This window comes from Gymnoscopelus braueri (genome assembly GCF_963280865.1).
Source record: "Gymnoscopelus braueri genome assembly, chromosome: 12".
In the NCBI taxonomy this organism is placed as follows: domain Eukaryota; kingdom Metazoa; phylum Chordata; class Actinopteri; order Myctophiformes; family Myctophidae; genus Gymnoscopelus; species Gymnoscopelus braueri.
The window spans coordinates 29825569-29843744 of NC_137614.1; the positions used below are offsets into that span (position 1 = coordinate 29825569).

General features: G+C 42.6%; 1 protein-coding gene across 1 annotated transcript in view; it reads right to left on the reverse strand.

Annotated features, from left to right (window-relative positions):
- Positions 1 to 5619: 5619 nt before the first annotated feature.
- The window catches only part of snphb (syntaphilin b), a 29588-nt gene continuing 17031 nt past the window's right edge, over positions 5620 to 18176 (reverse strand). The window contains exons 4-6 of the mRNA XM_080443465.1: positions 13826 to 13933; positions 13113 to 13286; positions 5620 to 11717 (exon numbers count right to left, since the gene is read on the reverse strand). Of these exons, the coding sequence (XP_080299591.1) occupies positions 9665 to 11717; positions 13113 to 13286; positions 13826 to 13933 (2335 nt within the window). The 3' untranslated portion in view covers positions 5620 to 9664. The remainder of the gene's footprint in view (positions 11718 to 13112; positions 13287 to 13825; positions 13934 to 18176) is intronic.

Below are 18176 nucleotides of genomic sequence, written 5' to 3' on the forward strand. Positions count from 1 at the left end.
TCTTTGTCCGTCATGCTTCTTATCATATATCACCAGCATGTAGCAGGATCCATCTGTGTTTGTAGATTAATTTCAATGCGAATATATATATATATATATATATATATATATATATATATATATATATATATATATATATATATATATATATATATATATATAATGATATGTGCTCTATATTGTGGGGATACTACATTTCAAAAATGGAAATCATGAAAGCAGCCCTGAGGCCTATTACACGAAAGGAGAATTAAATAAGCCTGGATTTAAGTCAAATCCAGGTTTGACAAAGTCTCGTCCGTACAGCCTTGTTTATTCCGTTCCATGAACGCCAAGCCAGGCTGAAAAGGAGCGACTTTGTCGAGCTAGACCTTGTCAAGCCAGGAATTCAAGGCTTCATGGAGTGTGTAATTGATAGAAAATAAGTATTTTCTGGGTGAACTATCCTTTTAAGTGACTTTTTCAGGGCCACTTTTACACACTGCTGAGGACTGGGATCGAACCTGGGATGTATGGCTTGTCAGGCAGGCTCTAACCATTCAGCTATGGCCACATCATTAGTAGAGATTCTAAGGCAGTTCTACTCTGTAACAATAAAGGAGTTTCAGGGGAAACCTGCAAAATGAGGAATAATATAATAAAAGACTGTCTTGCTAATAAAGCGCCATGTCTGTCATTTTTTACAATGTATTTGATATTACCTTTATATTATTTAATAAATTATTAATTTCATCCTCTATATATTGTCCAGCAACCTTTATGATAAAGGCGAAAAAAGATAGAAGACCCGTGGGGGCCAGATTGCTCAGATGCCAAGGTTCATGTGCTGAGATTCGATCCCATGATCTTGTGGTCTGAAGTCAAGAGCTCTTCCGACTGAGCTATAGATGGGTTTCCGCGCGACGTCATCACAGAGCAGAGTGCGCAATCTGCGCATGCGCGGGGGAGAACGAACCGGAAGCGCCATTCACTCTATTGTTATTTTCGGGATTTAGATAGGCATAATGCTGCTATTATAGGCATAATAGGCATAATGCTGCTATTATATACAAACAGATCCAACTTCCGACAAATCATTTTTATTGAGTAAAGAAGATATTACAAACTGCATCATTTAATCTGCTTTCATTAAACCTGGTGAAGACCATTTATTTTATGGGTAATAGGGTATAGGATATTTTTAGGGTAATAGCGCCCTCTACAGGCTCATCCCGCCACTGCGCGCGCATCATCCTCTCATGTTTACAAACAGGAAACCCATCTATATGGATAGAGCAGCCGCATTTTAAGCAGAAGTCACAATTTCAACTCCCACCCTCGCCAGGGTCAAAAACTTTATATTTGAAATCCGAACATTTATGTAGATGAATGAACGGGTCAGAAATGGAGAAAGTGAAAACACCAGGTTGAAGTTCATCCATGATGGTCATGACAGATCCAGATATTGTCTGTCGGGCGGAAACCTCATTATGGCCAAAACTGTTACTTTTCAGCATAAACATTCTAAAATAGCAAAAACAGCAGATCGCCAAAAAAAAACAAGACTCGCACAACATAATTTGGCAAGACACACCATCTCCGGTTTACTTCCCGTATCTGCATAGTCTCGCGTCTCGCGTAGCTATCTGCGTGAAGTGGGCGGACCCCAACCTGCTTCCGGTCTCCTAAAAAGGCGCCCACAAAAGCGTTAAGTATTGGTTCTCAAAGTGGGGTCAGGGGACCCCCAGGGGTCCTTGGGGGGGGGGGGTTCCAGGGGGTCCCCAGCAAAATGTTATTATTAAATATGGCTCTTTTATTGCTACTTTTAACTTTAGTAAAGCCTGATAAAAGTGTCAACCTCCCAAAATCTGGAAATTACATCTACTCTGTTAAAAATTCCCCTGGCAGGTATGCTAGAGAGTGAGGTTCCATTAACTACCATAAAGAACATAAAGTAAAGCAGGCTAAAATAATTATGTCAACCATAGAGTTAAAAAATAAGGATGTCAACCAGGGCAGGGACATTAGCTGGTATTACTATTATTATTATTATTATTAGTTTTATTTAAATGCATTTGACTACAAAAGGCAAAAAGTCAGGTGACTATCAAGTATTTTGGTTTCATGTTGTTGCCGCGACACCTGCTGGCTGAAAAAAGTAAATGCAGTGCTTTATAAAGGCACTGACAACATAATTATTCATAGCATATTTTTATTGTGTATTATGCATTATGTAGATAAATTACTGATAGCATTCTTTCTATGTTGGTGGGGAAATGTAAGGTTTGTGCGTGAGAATCTAAAACTTGCCTTACATTTATAGGAAGGGGGGAAACAATAATTGACAATTATGAATTATGAATTCCACTTAATAAACTTACAATATCACTGGTGTTCACCGTTCACTTATTGTGTATATGCATTATGTAGATAAATTACTGATAGCATTCTTTCTATGTTGGTGGGAAAATGTAAGGTTTGTGCGTGAGAATCTAAAACTTGCCTTACATTTATAGGAAGGGGGGAAACAATAATTGACAATTATGAATTATGAATTCCACTTAATAAACTTACAATATCACTGGTGTTCACCGTTCACTTAGGCTACGGGGTTGGGAAAAGCCATCTAAAACTTAAAATCCACAATTCAAGTTGCACAAAGACGTGTCTTTTCAACAGACATCTTACCCACTGGGCACACAATACAACAACGCCCAAACGCCGTGCATACGCCGTCCATACGACGTCCGAGTCAGACGTGTGTCGACGTTGTTTCAACGTATTTTTTTTTGCAAAACAGCTGCTGACTGAGGTCCGACTCGGACGTCGTATGGACGGCGTATGCACGGCGTATGGGCGTTGTATTGTGTGTGCCCGGCTGTTGAAAAGACACGTCTTTTACAACATTATATTATATTATATTATATTATATTATATTATATTATATTATATTATATTATATTATATTATATTATTATAAATGATGTGACCTCATAAAAATGTAAAGGTATTATTAATTAACAGGAGCAGTTAGGGGTTGGGTGTCTTGCTCAGGGACACCTTTAAATTACAATAACCCTGTGTGTCTGCTTTAATTGGCTGATGGAGCTAATACTAATTAATTAGTAAAACTTTAGCTGGGAAGAGTTCTTTCAGTCATAACCCCCCTCCTTTAGCTATCAGGAAACAGGGGAGGGACACGGTCCTCCGGTCCTCCGTGTACGTTGATGGCATGGGACTTGAACCTGCAAACTGTCTGTAGCAGAGGCAACCACTCAAGCGCACCACACCACTGCGCCAACGCACCTTTGGGCCCTGAGCAGGTGTCTTCTAGTGCTTTTGACTTGCTTTTTTGTATTTTGGCCTTGAAAATGTCAAAGTACTACAACATTGAAATATGGGACGACTGGGACTTGAACATGGAACCTCTGTGCTGAGATTCTGATCACTATCCCATTACACCATCTCTCACTGTCTTTCAGCAGCTGTCTCTTAAAGTGTTTATATGTCAGCCTTCAGTTAGTAAAGTTGAAAAGCAATGAACCAAAGAAGGACTGGGATTTGAACATGGAATCTCAATGCGGAGAGATGTCTCTTCGTAGGCTACTCTTGAAGCGTTATTTTGTATTAGCCTTCAGTTAGTAAAGTTGAAATACTCCAGCATTTAAAGCTTCATTATGTAACTTTCCTGCTCGACCCTGCTTTTGCCTTTGAATGCTCTTGAGTTGTTCTTTTGTAGTTTAGCTGCAAAACTTGACAATGGAAACTCTCTGCTGAAAGACTGTGTATTACTACACCATTACTCAGTAGGTTCTTTATGTTAACAAATTCACAGCAATTTCATGATCAACTACCATAGGTCTGGGACTTGAACATGGAAACCTGGTGCTGAGAGTTTGAGCATTAGTCCGCTACACCATCACACATGTTTAATGAATAATGAATAGAAGTTGTCTTCTAGTGCTTTGAAGTGTTCTTTTGGACTGACCAGCAAAGCCCAGCTTCTCATAGCGTGGTCAAGAGATCTTAGATTTTCGCATAAGAATTGAATAAGTGTGGGGAAACTCATTGGTTTGTGATCAGATTTACTGCTTAAAGGGCAAGACCACTTTGGTATAGGAGGTTTGGGTTGTGTAGTTACCTTGCCATCATGATGTAACTTCAAAGGTGGACAAGAACTCAAAAATAATTTCTCCATTGACTAGAAATTGATAATTTAAAATATGCACCTCATTGACTTACATTGTACAGTGAAGAGGGTCTTTTAAACCCGTAACTAATAATTTATATATATGTGTGTGTGTGTGTGTGTATGTATATATATATATATATATATATATATATATATAGATATGTTACAGGGAAATTGGCATTCCAGGGAAATTGAAAAAGGAGCGCTCATTTTCACCGCCCCCCAGGCAATTCTGTAGAACCAACACTAGAGGGCAATGCAAGCCACACTACGTGCATAGACGTGCATAGACATGAACGTGCATGTGTGCACACGCACGCTCATGCTTTCAATTTGGTTTATTGAAAGCATGACTGTTGAGATAATTTTATTGTGTTCTGGCTTTTAACATTTGTTTTAGTTTATCCACGACACACACGCACACGTAGATAATAACCCATGAAAAGATCTATTCTCACCCTATCGGTTTACAACTCGGACGGCGCTGATTCGACTAGCAGACCATCGGCCGGTCGGCGCGGGCACTCTCGCCTGGAGGCGCTCGGGCGCGCCTCCTCGGCCTCAAGCTCTGCTAAGTCGGCGTCCCTCCGTCATGGACTATAACTATTATCCCGTGTGCGTGTGAACGCGTGTTCAGTGTTCCCCTAGCGTAGCTTCCTGGTTGCTATGTGCGGGGAACAACAAAAGCCAGGTCCGCCTCGCATCAAAGCCCCGCCTAGCGCCTTCTCCTCCTCTGTCTGTCAGACATTTCTTATAATATAAAAAGAAATCTGTACTATATTATCAAACATCTAACAACAATATGAACTATAGTGTTAACATATCACATGAGTCATTGTGAAACAATTATGATTCATGGTCACACTCTATTTCAGTAATATAATTAAATTGATTATATCTTATTGTATTTATTTCATTTTATTTGAATGCAGGGTCATGAAAATGAGTCCATATACAAACACATGTGCTGAGTTAACTGAGGAAAAACTTGAAGAACAAGGCACTGGATTTAGTAAGCTTGGCTGTTAGCCTGGTTCCTACCAGGCTAACTTCACAGCTACATTTCCATGGTAACTAAGGTAGGATTGCGTAAATTGTCTTTCGTGAAATCGAGTCATGGATAAACTTATCCAGGGTGCTCTGGCTAAACTAATCTGGCAAGATAATTCAGCTTTCATGAAACCGATTCATCGCTAATCCCGGCTAAATTAAGCCAGGATAGGTGTTAAATCCAGGTTTAACCCCTAATTCTGCTTTTGTGAAATAGGCCCCTGGCATAAAAAGGCTGATATGATTAGCGGAGTGCTGGTTGCCATGACAGCCATGCCCTGTGATAGGTAGGGTGAATCGTAACACAAGGCTGCACATAAAGCTCTACAGGAGCAAATCAAAGCCCCTTAGTCAAATTATTTGTTTGTAGATCAATAGGAACGGTCTCTTCCCTGCTAGAGGTAATAATGATGACTCATTCATTCACTCCGTTGGCTACACAGAATAGCAGATCTCATCCCAAAGTGATTAAACTTTTGAGTCCCTTTTTAGAAATTCACATGGATAAGGGGGCCAACAGAAACTGAACAATATCAGGCAAGAGGCAACATAGAGAGAAGAAGGAAACATCCACAGAGGCCTAAGATTCAGACACAAATGAAGCCAGCATTTTTCCTCCATGCTGTTTAATATAGAGACTTTTGGTTTTGTCTTTTATACAGTGTGGTGGGAGAGTGAATGGAGAAGTAACAATCGACACTAATGTTACTGTACACACTACCATTGCCATTAAAATAGCTCATCTTACATTGAGTTAATAGATATATCTATCATGTCGATGAAATCTGCTGAATTTCTATACAAGGCATTTGAAAGGTAGAGGGTGTCCTTAATGTTAGGAAGTAACGTGTAAATCTGACAGAATAAATAACGCTACACATTCAAATAGTCACAAAAAGATGTCACCCCCACCAAAAGAAGAAAGAATTTCAGCATTGTGTTTATAAATCTATATATTCGCAGTATACGTATTATCTCAAACACATAAATGTTACTGCTGCAAACTGACAGTATTTACACACATCACACTCAGACTTAAATGTAGCTTCAGCAGGAAATTAATTATGTTTAGGGGTTATGGCATAAACAATTAAAAAAAAGGATCAGCAAAAGACAAATTCATTCATGGACAATTGGGGAACAGAGGCCATTGTCAAATATACAATTACCAGGCATTAACAATCTTGAAATGTTGAAATTAAGTGCTGTGTTGTTCTAAAAACCGACCATCTACTCTAGCAAATGGTCGATTACATAGGCCTGATTATCAATGCTTTAGATCAAATTTTCAAATCAACATATTTCTTTAGTCTTTCCTGAGACAGAGTACACTTAAGCCTGATACGTCGTAAGACGAAGTATAAACCAGGCTTTAGCACGGGACTGTCACAATTAAAAATGAGGACCTAGCACTAATCAGGTTGTCTGTACATCAAGTATAACTGATACAATAACACTGTAACCTGTTGTGTTAAACATTGTGTTAAACCAAAACACTAAATGTGACATTAAAGCAACGAAACACAGTTTTGAAGCAATAACAATTACAGCATGTTAGAGAACAATTATCTATAATCGGCAGAACCCTGCAAGCCTTAAATGAACTTGTTAGCAAATAGCATTACACATACTAAGCATGAGCATTGAATGCAGCCAAAGTATACACTATTGTGCATAGGGCTATTTATGGGGGCTAAGATGATTATTACTGTTGCCCCACTTTGTGACAACAGTGAAATGACAAGCCTAGGGTGAGGGCCTGTGTAATCGAATGGCAATTACATAAATTAACAAATCAATTAATTGCAAAAAACAAAACAAAAAATGAATAAACAATATGGGGTCCATCTCAATTCTCATTTCTGAATTTTTTCAATTGCAAGAGTGAGAGGAGAATAGGTCCTTAATCTGTGTATGTAGGGTGGGGATTGCATGAGCTGGGAGTTCAACTGACTCACATTAAAGCACATGGCTTAGTTATTTGATTATCATTCACACGACTTTCATGATTATATATATTTATATATATATATTATCATTACATGACAATGCATTCATATTTGGAGGAGTAGCTACAGTAACTCCACACATGTTCTTTCACTCAAATAATATGGCTTTTTTTGCGTGAAAATGCATTTTAACTGTTGCTGCCTCCCCATTATACTGTATATTTGGGTTTGCAAGGTGTTTTTCCTTTGGACTTAAGGCCTTCTCTAATGTTTTCTTATGGTTAGATGTCACAGTAACCTAATGGGAATCCAAATGTATGTACAGATGAAATGCTTAACTGATATAAAGCAAAATACAGGAAATCTGTTCAGTTCTCGTAAGTAAGTAAGAAGTATTCCCTATTCATTTTTGCTTAAAAAACAAACAAACAAACAAGCAAACAAAACAATGTGCAATTGAATACAGTAATGTAAGTAATGTATCAGATTTAAATGACATCAGTCAATGGACATATTATACTTAAAATACATAAATACACACAATCTTGACTTCAAGTAATTGCTTAAAATTCATAAAGTGAATAATAGTGCAAAACAGAATAATCCAAAGAAAAACTAATTGGAATCATTCTGCTTATATTTCTTCTCTGAAGGACGTAAAACTTCTATGAGACAGTTCTCTCTGGTTGCATCAAGATGTTTCTCAACACACACACACACACACACACTCTCACACACACACACACACACACACACACACACACACACACACACACACACACACACACACACACACACACACACACACACACACACACACACACACACTAAATGCTGTTATTCCCCCCTGCAAACACAAGTCACATAAAATGATCCATAATTTCTTCCAGATTTACATGTGTGAAGAAAATGATTAACCATTATGCCTTTTTCGAATGATTTGCTGTTTTGCGGTGACTTAACTCTGACTAACTCTTGCACGGTGGACTACACGCTACCAGAGTGACAGTTAAATATACAGTACGCTAGGACAGCAGTTGGCAGAAGTATACAGCACAGGGTTGAGGGTTTCAGATTCACTCAGACCTACGACAACTAAGGTCAAAAACTCCACATTCAGTCCCATTAGCCTTAGTAAGACAGCAGGCTGCCCGGCCCCACAAACTTCATAGATACAAGGAACAAACATATGGCTAAGCAAATTCCACCCAAATGCAATTCACACATTATTGTCATAATACTAGATATTTCAATTGACATTCATGAACATATACAGCTCTCTCCCGAAGCCAGATATCAGGAAAGGCTATGAACTGTGTTGTCATCAAAAGAAGAGCAGTTTTAGTTCTGACGCTGACTTGAAGACTGATTTAGTCTTTGAATTTTTCATCGAAACAAGCTTTATTTCATTTCACAGGTTTGGACCAGAACAGTTTCCAGTTTCTGCTTAGAATCACCCTGTATTCTGACAAAGTGTTATTTGCTATTTCCATCAAATATCAATGGATAAATCCCCATTGGACATCACACAATGCAGTCCCAGGACTCCTTATTCTAAACTTTAGGAGATAATTGTTTACAGTCACAGTCTAAACTGAAATGTCTAACATACACACTTGAATTCTGTTTCAGGGTGTTTTAGCCTGTTACTCGAGCATATTAACCACTTATACCCTAAACTTCTTTGCAATGAGTTGTGAACTTGTAGATCTGCTATTTTCGCAGAATGTTCGCCTATTATGACATGCCTAGAATAGAGATACTAGGATTCATGTGGTTAAATGTCCTCCACTGCACAAATATAGACACATCTGCCTATGGGCATCCAGGTGTTTTGGCTACTCATGAGATACGCACGCACGCACGCACTCACGCACGCACGCACGCACACACACACACGCACACACACACGCACACACACTTTATTTACAGACGCACATACATATACACACAGCCAATCATTTTAGCACTTATCGAAACCAAGCCAGGGTCACACACTATTAGCCCAACATAGATAAGTAAAACCTTTAAATCTCCCTGCACTCGATTATATAACAATCAGTGTTGAACACACAAGCTAGAAGTTTATGCAGGTCGCTCATTCATGTATAGCCTAATTTATTCCTTTATCTTTGCTAAATCCATCAAGTCAATTTCTTGGGCAGACTTTTGGTGTATACTTGTTCAGATGGAGGAAACCAAGTGGGGGAGAGATTCAGGACCGGGAGGGAGGGAAATAGGTTAACCAGTGCTGTTAACTCCATTTCTAACTCAAGGCTCAAGCTAGCAAGGCGTCAAAGTCAAAGATGCACATTTCCTGTTCTTGGGGTTGCCCTCAGCTACAAAGCATTGCGATCTTAGTCCATAAAAAGACAGAGAAAGGAAAGGGAATTCTCTCCATTACTTCCTGCCACTTTACATCCACAATGCTAGCAAGGCCAAAGGTCATACTGAAGCACCACAGATCTCTGTGTAGACAGACAGGGAGCTCTGCTCATATATTCGTTCCTCCCAGGTCTCCCCCGCCGGCGGGATAGTGCCTAAGCCCTCCCCCTCTGCGCAGCGAGTGCAGCGCCACGGTGCAGCACCCGCGCAGCAGGGATCCTATGTGGTACATGGGCTGTCCGGCCCGCGCCGGCCCGCGGCAGAGCCATGCCACCGTAGGCACCATGGGGACCGCCACCGCCAGCAGATCAACCAGGAAGTGACGACTCCAGTAGCTTCTCTCGACGGGACCGGAGGCGGAGTCTCCTCCATCCTCTGCGGCCCCTCTTCCGATGACCACGTCCTCGTTGGTGTCGCGTTCGTCGCCATCCTCATCACAGACCTCCACTACAGTGGCCCCGGCAATCTCTTGGTGGGAGGTAGATCTCCTTGGTTGGGTGGTGCGAGGCTTTTCCACGTCTGGAGATGAACCTGGACTACTTGGTTTCAACTCTGGTGTTTCTGTTTTTGCAGACACTGCAAGGAGCCTCTCTCCCCCACTTGGATTCTCTGGGTTAATGTCTCCCTGCTTTTCTTCTTCAGTGCATTCGCTCAACTCAAGCTCGCCCTGCCCACCTGCTGTTGTCTCCCCTGACTCCCCCTGTTCCCCTGGAGCTGTTTCCTGCACCCCGCCCTCACAGTCATCTTCAATACTTCCCACAGGGTCCACCTGCTCCCCCAGCTCCACATCCACCTGCTCCATGTCTACCTGCCCCTGTTCTCTATCAGCTATCTCTGAATAGACGTCTTCCATGTTCTCTGAGATTTCCGACAACCCCTCTGCCGCAGACCCCGCGTCTGACATTCCTCTTTGCCACTCCGTTGCGGCCACTTCCTTCTCCCTCTCCTCACTTTCCTGTTTTTCCTCCTCCTCCTCCCCACCACCCTTCTCCCCCCCGCAAAGTGGAATCGAACACGACATGGTGGCGGACCGGGGCAAGGGAGCGGCCTTGGGCGATTTGGAGACGGGGATCGGCTCCGTGGCTGTCGTCATGATGGTTGCTGTGGTGATGGAGCCGGTGGTGGTGACGGAGTCCAGCTCCTCCTCCCCCTCGTCGGACATCCAGGTGGAGGTGGGGCTGCAAGCCTGTGAGCGGAAGGTGCGCTGTTCAGCGATGGTGTCCAGGTCCGAGGCCGAGGCCGGTGCCGCCGGGGCGGGGCAGCTCTCCGTCTGGATGCCTGTCTCCCGTAGGTGGTGCAGGTAGAGGTGGTGGTGGGACAGGCATGGGTGGCTCATGCTGCCTCCTCCGCCGAGGGTGCAATGGAAAGGGGCCGTGCCCAGCTTCTCGTAGGTGGAGGAGTGGGGCATGCGGTGGGGCTGGGTATGGGAGAGGTTATGAGGCCGAGGGTGAGGCAAGGTGTGGGAGTAGGTATGGGTCAGGGAGCTGGGCAGGGAGCTGGGCAGGGAGTGGGGCAGAGTCTGAGCACAGCAGCTGAGCAAGTTGGCCGTCTCCTCTGATAGGAAGGCAGCCTCCAGCAGCAGGTCGGCCCGGCTGGGGACCCCGCTCTCCCCACAGCACACGAAGCCGCTGTCCTGGGTGCCGTCACCCGACAGACCGGGGAAGACCGGCCCGTTGCGGTCCGCCAGCGCCTGATCACTCAGCTTGGTGTAGGTGGAGCTCCGGGTCAGCGAGCGGGCCGGCGAGCAGTCACAGGAGCACGACCCCCCTCTCCCCCCTATCACCGGTCTGGGTATTACCCCAGGGCTTTCCCCCGACACAGACGCGGGCGCCGAGCCGCCGACTCGGAGGCGGCAGCCCGGCACGGCCTCCCCCTCCTTGGCTAGACCGGTCTGGGCTAGCTCCATGCTGAGCAGCAGGTTCTCCAGCTTGTGGTTCTGCGTGTTGATGTCGTGGAAGTACTTCTGGACCCCTTCGTCGCCGCTGAGGCCCCCTGCTTCGCTCAGACTGCTGCGGACCGTGTCCACGGCGTTCTTCAACTGCCCGATCTCTCTTCGCGCCTCCTTCAGTGCCAGCTGGGCCTCTACGCGGTGACACTCCTCTTCGATCCAGTCCTCCTGCATTCTGGTCAGCTGGCCCCGCAGCTCATCGATCTCGGTGTCCCTGGGGAGGACGGATGGTCATACAGGATAGCAGGGAGGGAGGAAGGATAGAGAGGGACAGAGGTTGAGTGCAATTCAGTTCAGTTCATTTTTGTTTTCGGATGTTGGACATGTAACATAAAGAAAGTGTAATACGCACGTACATTTCCAGATATTGACACAATTGTCAAATCCTTTACTTTACCAACTTTGATGTATCGTATGATCAGTAAAAAATACTTGTGATGCTGGCTTTTTGGATTTCCACCTCCTTTTGCTGATAGCTAGTGTCAATTCATTATCCTGTGACTGAAATCAAACGTCTTAATTGGTGTGTGAAACTGGTTGAAATGTTTTGTTTAAGCTGTTTTGTTTTAATCTGGTTATTTAGTTCATGCATTTACATAAATGACATGGAATTTACATTGGCCTTTATGTTGTATGCAGGCCAGGTTTTTCGGAGACCATGAGTTCTCTGATTGAGGAATTCTGATGTGTGCGAAGATGATGGCTATACTGGACAACCGCTCTCCTTGTCCTGCCAGGGCGGAAAGGACAAATCTGCAACCACCACACCATTCACCCAACGTCTCTCACACATACACAAACACTTGCCCGTCTGATAGAGACTTTAACTGAACACTGACTGCCTTCGCTGGGCTTGATGAACACTGTGGAGTGAAGGTTAATGGCGGTTGCTCTGATGGATTCATGATTGAGAATGTGTTGAATATACATTTCAACTGTGTTCATACTATGTTCTTGTTAGCTTACATTTTCTTGTCTCTAATTGTCAGTACATAGTAGTAAAAATGTTCTATCCGTAAGCAACTTAGATGCTATAATGCAGATAGTTTTATAGCATCTAAGTTGCTTACGGCTACCAATTCTCATGGTACAGTACTAGTGTTGTCATCAGTGCAATTATCCTCCATATTACACCCATCTACTGATGCAGTAATTAGTGTCCGCTAACTTGCATCCAGTAAGCAAATGCTACATTTGTCTTCCAAGAGAGGCTAAAACATAAAGGGGTGCAGTTAATATGAAACTGCAGTTAATTACTTTGACTGATTTATTCAGTAACCTTGATTTTATGATATCATCCTAATTACCAGATCAAGGCATGTATTTGTTAGAATCTGATAATACTGCTGTTTATTAGTTAGAATCTGATAATACTGCTGTTTATATGAAAAATGTTAACTTATTACAACTTCAAAAGCATAATAGAGAAAATGCTGGGAAAAAAAATCAATGTATCTCACCAGGTTTACTTCATATATATATCATCTATATATACAGTATATAATTCATATTCATTGTTGATAGACTGAACATACAGAAAACTAATTTAATACTCAGTGGGTCCCAAACTCTGCTTGACTAAAGAATGGACAACAAGCCTGTTATTCACCTGTCCTGTAGTCTGCCGACGGTATCCTTTAGCCTGGACCGCAAGTGCCGTATGCACACTTCTTTCTGCTGCAGGGGGGTGAGGTACTGCTCTGGTGGGGGTGGACGGATACCATGGTTGTCTGTACACGACGTGTACTTCTGGTGCCCCGTCTGGTGCCCTGTCTGGTGCCGTCTGGAAGAGAGAGAGAGGGGCATGTTTTAGGATTATTATTATTCATGGTTTCTGGCTGAATGGTTTCATGTGGAACATGAAAATGATAGAATCAGAGAGATACATTACACTTTTGATATACATTTCGACTAGGGGTGTAAAAATGCATGCATTGATGCATCGTGATGCATTGATCTTGGTGATTGAGCTGCATTGATTTGGAATGTTATTGAGTATGATCGATTATAATAAATACAAATGTGCTGAGAACTTGAAACTTGGGAGTATGATTCTTTTAATGATCAATATTCCAGTAAATACTGAGTAAATCACTTCCAGTTCCAGTCAAATGTATATATATTTTTTAAAACAATTATGTATCGAAACTGATACATTTTATCACAATGATCAAATCAAATCATTGTGAGGTCAGAGATTTACACTCCTCATTTCCACATTTTATGTCCAGTTCCTAGTGCTGTTTGAACATGTTCGTTCAGTTTTTCAGTCTTTAACGTTAGGCGAAAGGAGAACAAACATATTATGATCTTCATTCTTACCCCTTGGTGGGGCTACATTCACTGCCCTTGCATGAGCCTGAGATGCTGCCGCTGCTCAGAGAGTTATTGCCAACAGGATCTCTGCTACTGGGCGGGGCTGCTGAACGCCTGTGCCAAAGTAGGAGGAGACAAATTAATCTGTCGCTCATGGCAATCATAGCAGTGTAGCCGTGAAACCGCACAATGAGACATGAGATGGAATTCTATCAACTGCAATCATAGTCATCCCAATCGTATTCAAAACCACACCGTAGTACAGTAGCATACACATGGACAGAGGGTACATCAGTCAGGTCCACTAGCATGCCAATAGAACACAGAAAGACACAAGTAGACCAACACAACACAGAAGGCACTCACAGACAGTAGAGCAGTGTTCAGAATTCAAACTGACACAGTTCTGCCTTTTGGGACACACTCCATTAGACAACATCACTGATGTTTTCAACAATGGGAATTCTGAATGGGGCCATGCGCTCAGCGACGATGAAACAAAGATCAAAACAAGATTAAGACATGAATGCTGTGACAATGGTGCAGCAGAAAATAATTGCTCAAACGAAATAAAACAAAGATAACTTGCATTTGTTCAAAGCAAATTAAACAAATAGTTGACAACAATGTTATCCCATGTCCAGACACCATCCAAAATGAAACGTACAGTAGCCTATAGTAATCATGGAACATTGTGGTGAAGGTTCACAAGGACTTATTGAGGTTCAAAGGGTCTCAACATTCAGACCAAACCCATGCTTTAGGGATTCAATGTCAACAGAACAAATGAGTGATAAATAAATAAAAGCAATTCTGCCAACAGACCGAGAACGAGGGGTAGAGGGTAGAGAGTTTGTTGTGCGACTGTGCCTCTCCGGAGACTTGGTTGACATGTATCCTTTAGTCGGAGACTTGGTCGACGTGTAGCTTTTAGTCGGCCGCATCGAAACCATATAGCCTGTCTCCATTGGAACGTAGTCTAGCTCTATGAACCTGCAGTAGTCAAACCTGACCGGGCAAGAAACAACAGGATGTTACATCACAGGAGACAGGAAGTGGCAGCACCTGACCAATACGGCGTGCATGGTACTGTATGCGTGTGCGCGCGCCGTACTGTCGAGGTGAGAGAAAACTGCCAAATGGCATGTTATATGCTATAGGACAAGCTTCAACATACACTCAAACACTGAAGGGAGCCAAGGACGTACTTCAATGTCTTCAAGGGAACGTTGAGTAGTAGGTAATAATAATTTCTACTGTACATGGTTGGGCTGGGGCCTATGTGGTTGTTTCCTGGTTCATAACCTAAAGCTGCCTGTTTTCCAAAAAGGTATACGATCTATGGAATATGGTTATTTGCTAAACTCGACCGGCAACATATCTGCTACCTACAACCTGAGAAATAATATGCATTGCACATCACCCACATCTCTAATCAGACACTGGCAAACTTTATACATTGGGCACTGACAAACCAATGTCAGGTTGAATGAAATATTAAAATAATCCTGGATTTACTCAGCTATGGATTCATGTGAAACAAAATCAATTTAAGCCTTTTACCGTGTTAATATAGGCTATACTGTTGCCGACATTTTATACCAGTACTGGACTACATCGTCGCTGTCGGGCAGAAACCTCCATATTTCATCTTTTTATGTTTTTTTATACATCATATTCATCATCCTCATCCATTAACAAGGACTTGTGAATAAATAACTACATTGGATCCATTGGAACACAGGTTATTTTTTCAATTTCCTGAAAAGTAACAATTTTGGACATATAAGGTTTCCACCCGACATCGACAATATCTATTTGTTGTTGTTTTGTCAAAGCAACCGAGCTGAAAATAACCAAGGCGTGTTAGCCTAGAATACACACAGCATCACCTTGTACTATCTAGTGGCATTGTACCTCTCCTCACAATGGGAACTATGCTCTCCACCACAACATTAAGACCTCAGAGATGACAAAATGCTAGAAACTGTACATAGAATTGCTAATTATGAATGTAGAAAATAAATTGAAAAATAACAGGAAAGTTAAATCTTTTACTAAAATCAGTGTACTGCTGAATTAACCGAATAACAGTACAATTTATTCATTATTAATCAGATAGGGAAGGGGTTCTGTGATGGGCAACTTCTATCAAAATAAATGTTCCTGTAAGGTCAAATAAAACTAAAATGTCCCCCAATTATATTTTTTAAAAGAGCTGATTTACAAGCTCACATTTTGAGCCTGTAGATAGGCTATTTTTGCTGCATAACACCGTTGTATGACAAGGGCTTAAATAGTAGAATTGTGTTGCCCAGTCACTGGCCTCAAAGGAGTGAGGCGGGGACAAGCAGGGTCAGTGAGAACAGCCAGAAGGGGAACAGATGTCAAATAACAGGTACATTTTGGAGGATTGTGTTGTGACAACAAGCAAGACAGACCACCATAAGCACAAAAACACGAGCAGAGAAAAGCAGAAAGCCTTGAGACATAGCACCATATGGCATGCTATGTTTAAGGCCCATTTTTACACTCAAGAGTTGAACGAACACTTTGTATTTAGCTGTGTATCCCTTCCATCTCCTGGGATGGAGCTGGTGCCCAGTGCTGTGGTGGGTGTCTGGTGAAGGTGGTGACAGGTGGGGGTATTCCACACAGGGAGGCAGTGTTAAATGCACTGTGAAAGTGGAGGTAAGTCTACAGTAATACTCCTTTAACCAGTGGCTAATGATGGGCTGTACCTTTTCATTGAGAGAGACAGAAACTTTTCTCATACAGCAGAAATAACAGACAAATTAAGTATGACATTAACCTTCTGGTGTGAATTGCATGTCAAATTCAAAGAAACCAAGACCTTAATCGTATGTATGTTTGTTGACAGATTGACACTGGCTATGTCTCACCAACAGTCTGCTGTGGGGCTAGTTTTACGCTTCAACTAATCCAGGTGGTCAATTCACTGGTGGTGCCAGAGCTACGTAAGTCACTGTGTACTGAGGTAAACATCCACAGCACAATTCCAGAGTTGCCTCTGCAGTGCATGTCGCAGCTAATCACAACAAGACAGTCCAGATGGTGTTACCAAATTGCCCCAACCGAGCCTTCTGTTGTCTTAGTGTACCATAGCTAGCTAGCTAGCTGGCAGGTAGCTGGCAGGTAGCTAGGGAGACGACTTAGCAGGATCAAGCTTCAAGATGTGTACATTGCGACACATGCAGGACGTTGTGACTAGTCGCAGTTTTGCCTCTGGCTTGCTGTGACTGGCCACCACTAGCAGCAGTTCTGGCTGTTATTGGGGAGACCAACAGCACAGTTCACTTCATTTCACTCATAAGAGTTGCGTACATCACAAATTTGAGCTAAATAAGTGATGGATGTGTTCCGATTTGTCCCTGTAGATAAGACAGCATAATGTCACAATGCACGTCACTGCCCTTTAGAGTCCTGGCTTAACTCCCTGCAATAACTAATAAGCATTAAAGGTTGTTGCTTGGTGTTTGCTGCTGTCAGTCAACTGCGTCTCCATGGTGGGTCTTGCATTAGTTCATGCTAGAGCTACAGCTACGGTTGCATGCTCTCTGAGACTGTAACTGAAGTTGTGTCTCACGCTGGGAGCACGGGCACGGAACTGGCCATGGAGTTTTCCGTCGCTGCCGCTGCAGCCATCCCCGATGCCGCCGTGGGCACCGGGATGGGCAGGGAGGAGGAGGAGGACGCCAGCATTTGCTGCAAACGGCGTTTGGGCTGCAGCTCCTTCAGAGGGTTGAATCTGAGGAGGAGATGGAAAGACCACAGCCACAGACGTCACTGCACCACATCACGGTACCACTAGAACCACAAGTCTCAGTTCCTGTCCAGGAGGTGGCTCATCTGTCAACCGCGCATGGAATCACAACAGATGAATTCTGCAACAGTATTCCCCTGTTGCTTTTTTTGTAGTAAAGCCTTATATCTACCAGATGTAATGGCTGTATGAAACTAACTAACTAATTAAAGCCCTTTTAAAAACACTTGCTGCAGTTGATTATATTTGCATAGATTATTTGGCAAACATGGACATTAAGCTAAGTACTTAAAAAAAAAAAAGCAATCCGATCAAAATGCACTTCTGATCACTGCCAAATTAGTAACTTGATCACAGAAACTGTGCTTAAAAAACCGTCTGCTAGACCAACAATTATCTGTGTTTGTCTGTGTTGAACTGGAAATATGTTGCTTAAGTCGCTTAATGGATGGGAAAATGTTGCTGGGGGTTTATGATGCCACCAGAAAAGGGGCTGTAAAAACACAATATTATACTACTTCTTAAAGGCTACTTATTATTTAACCTGTGTCCAGTCTTGAACCAAGGAAGAAA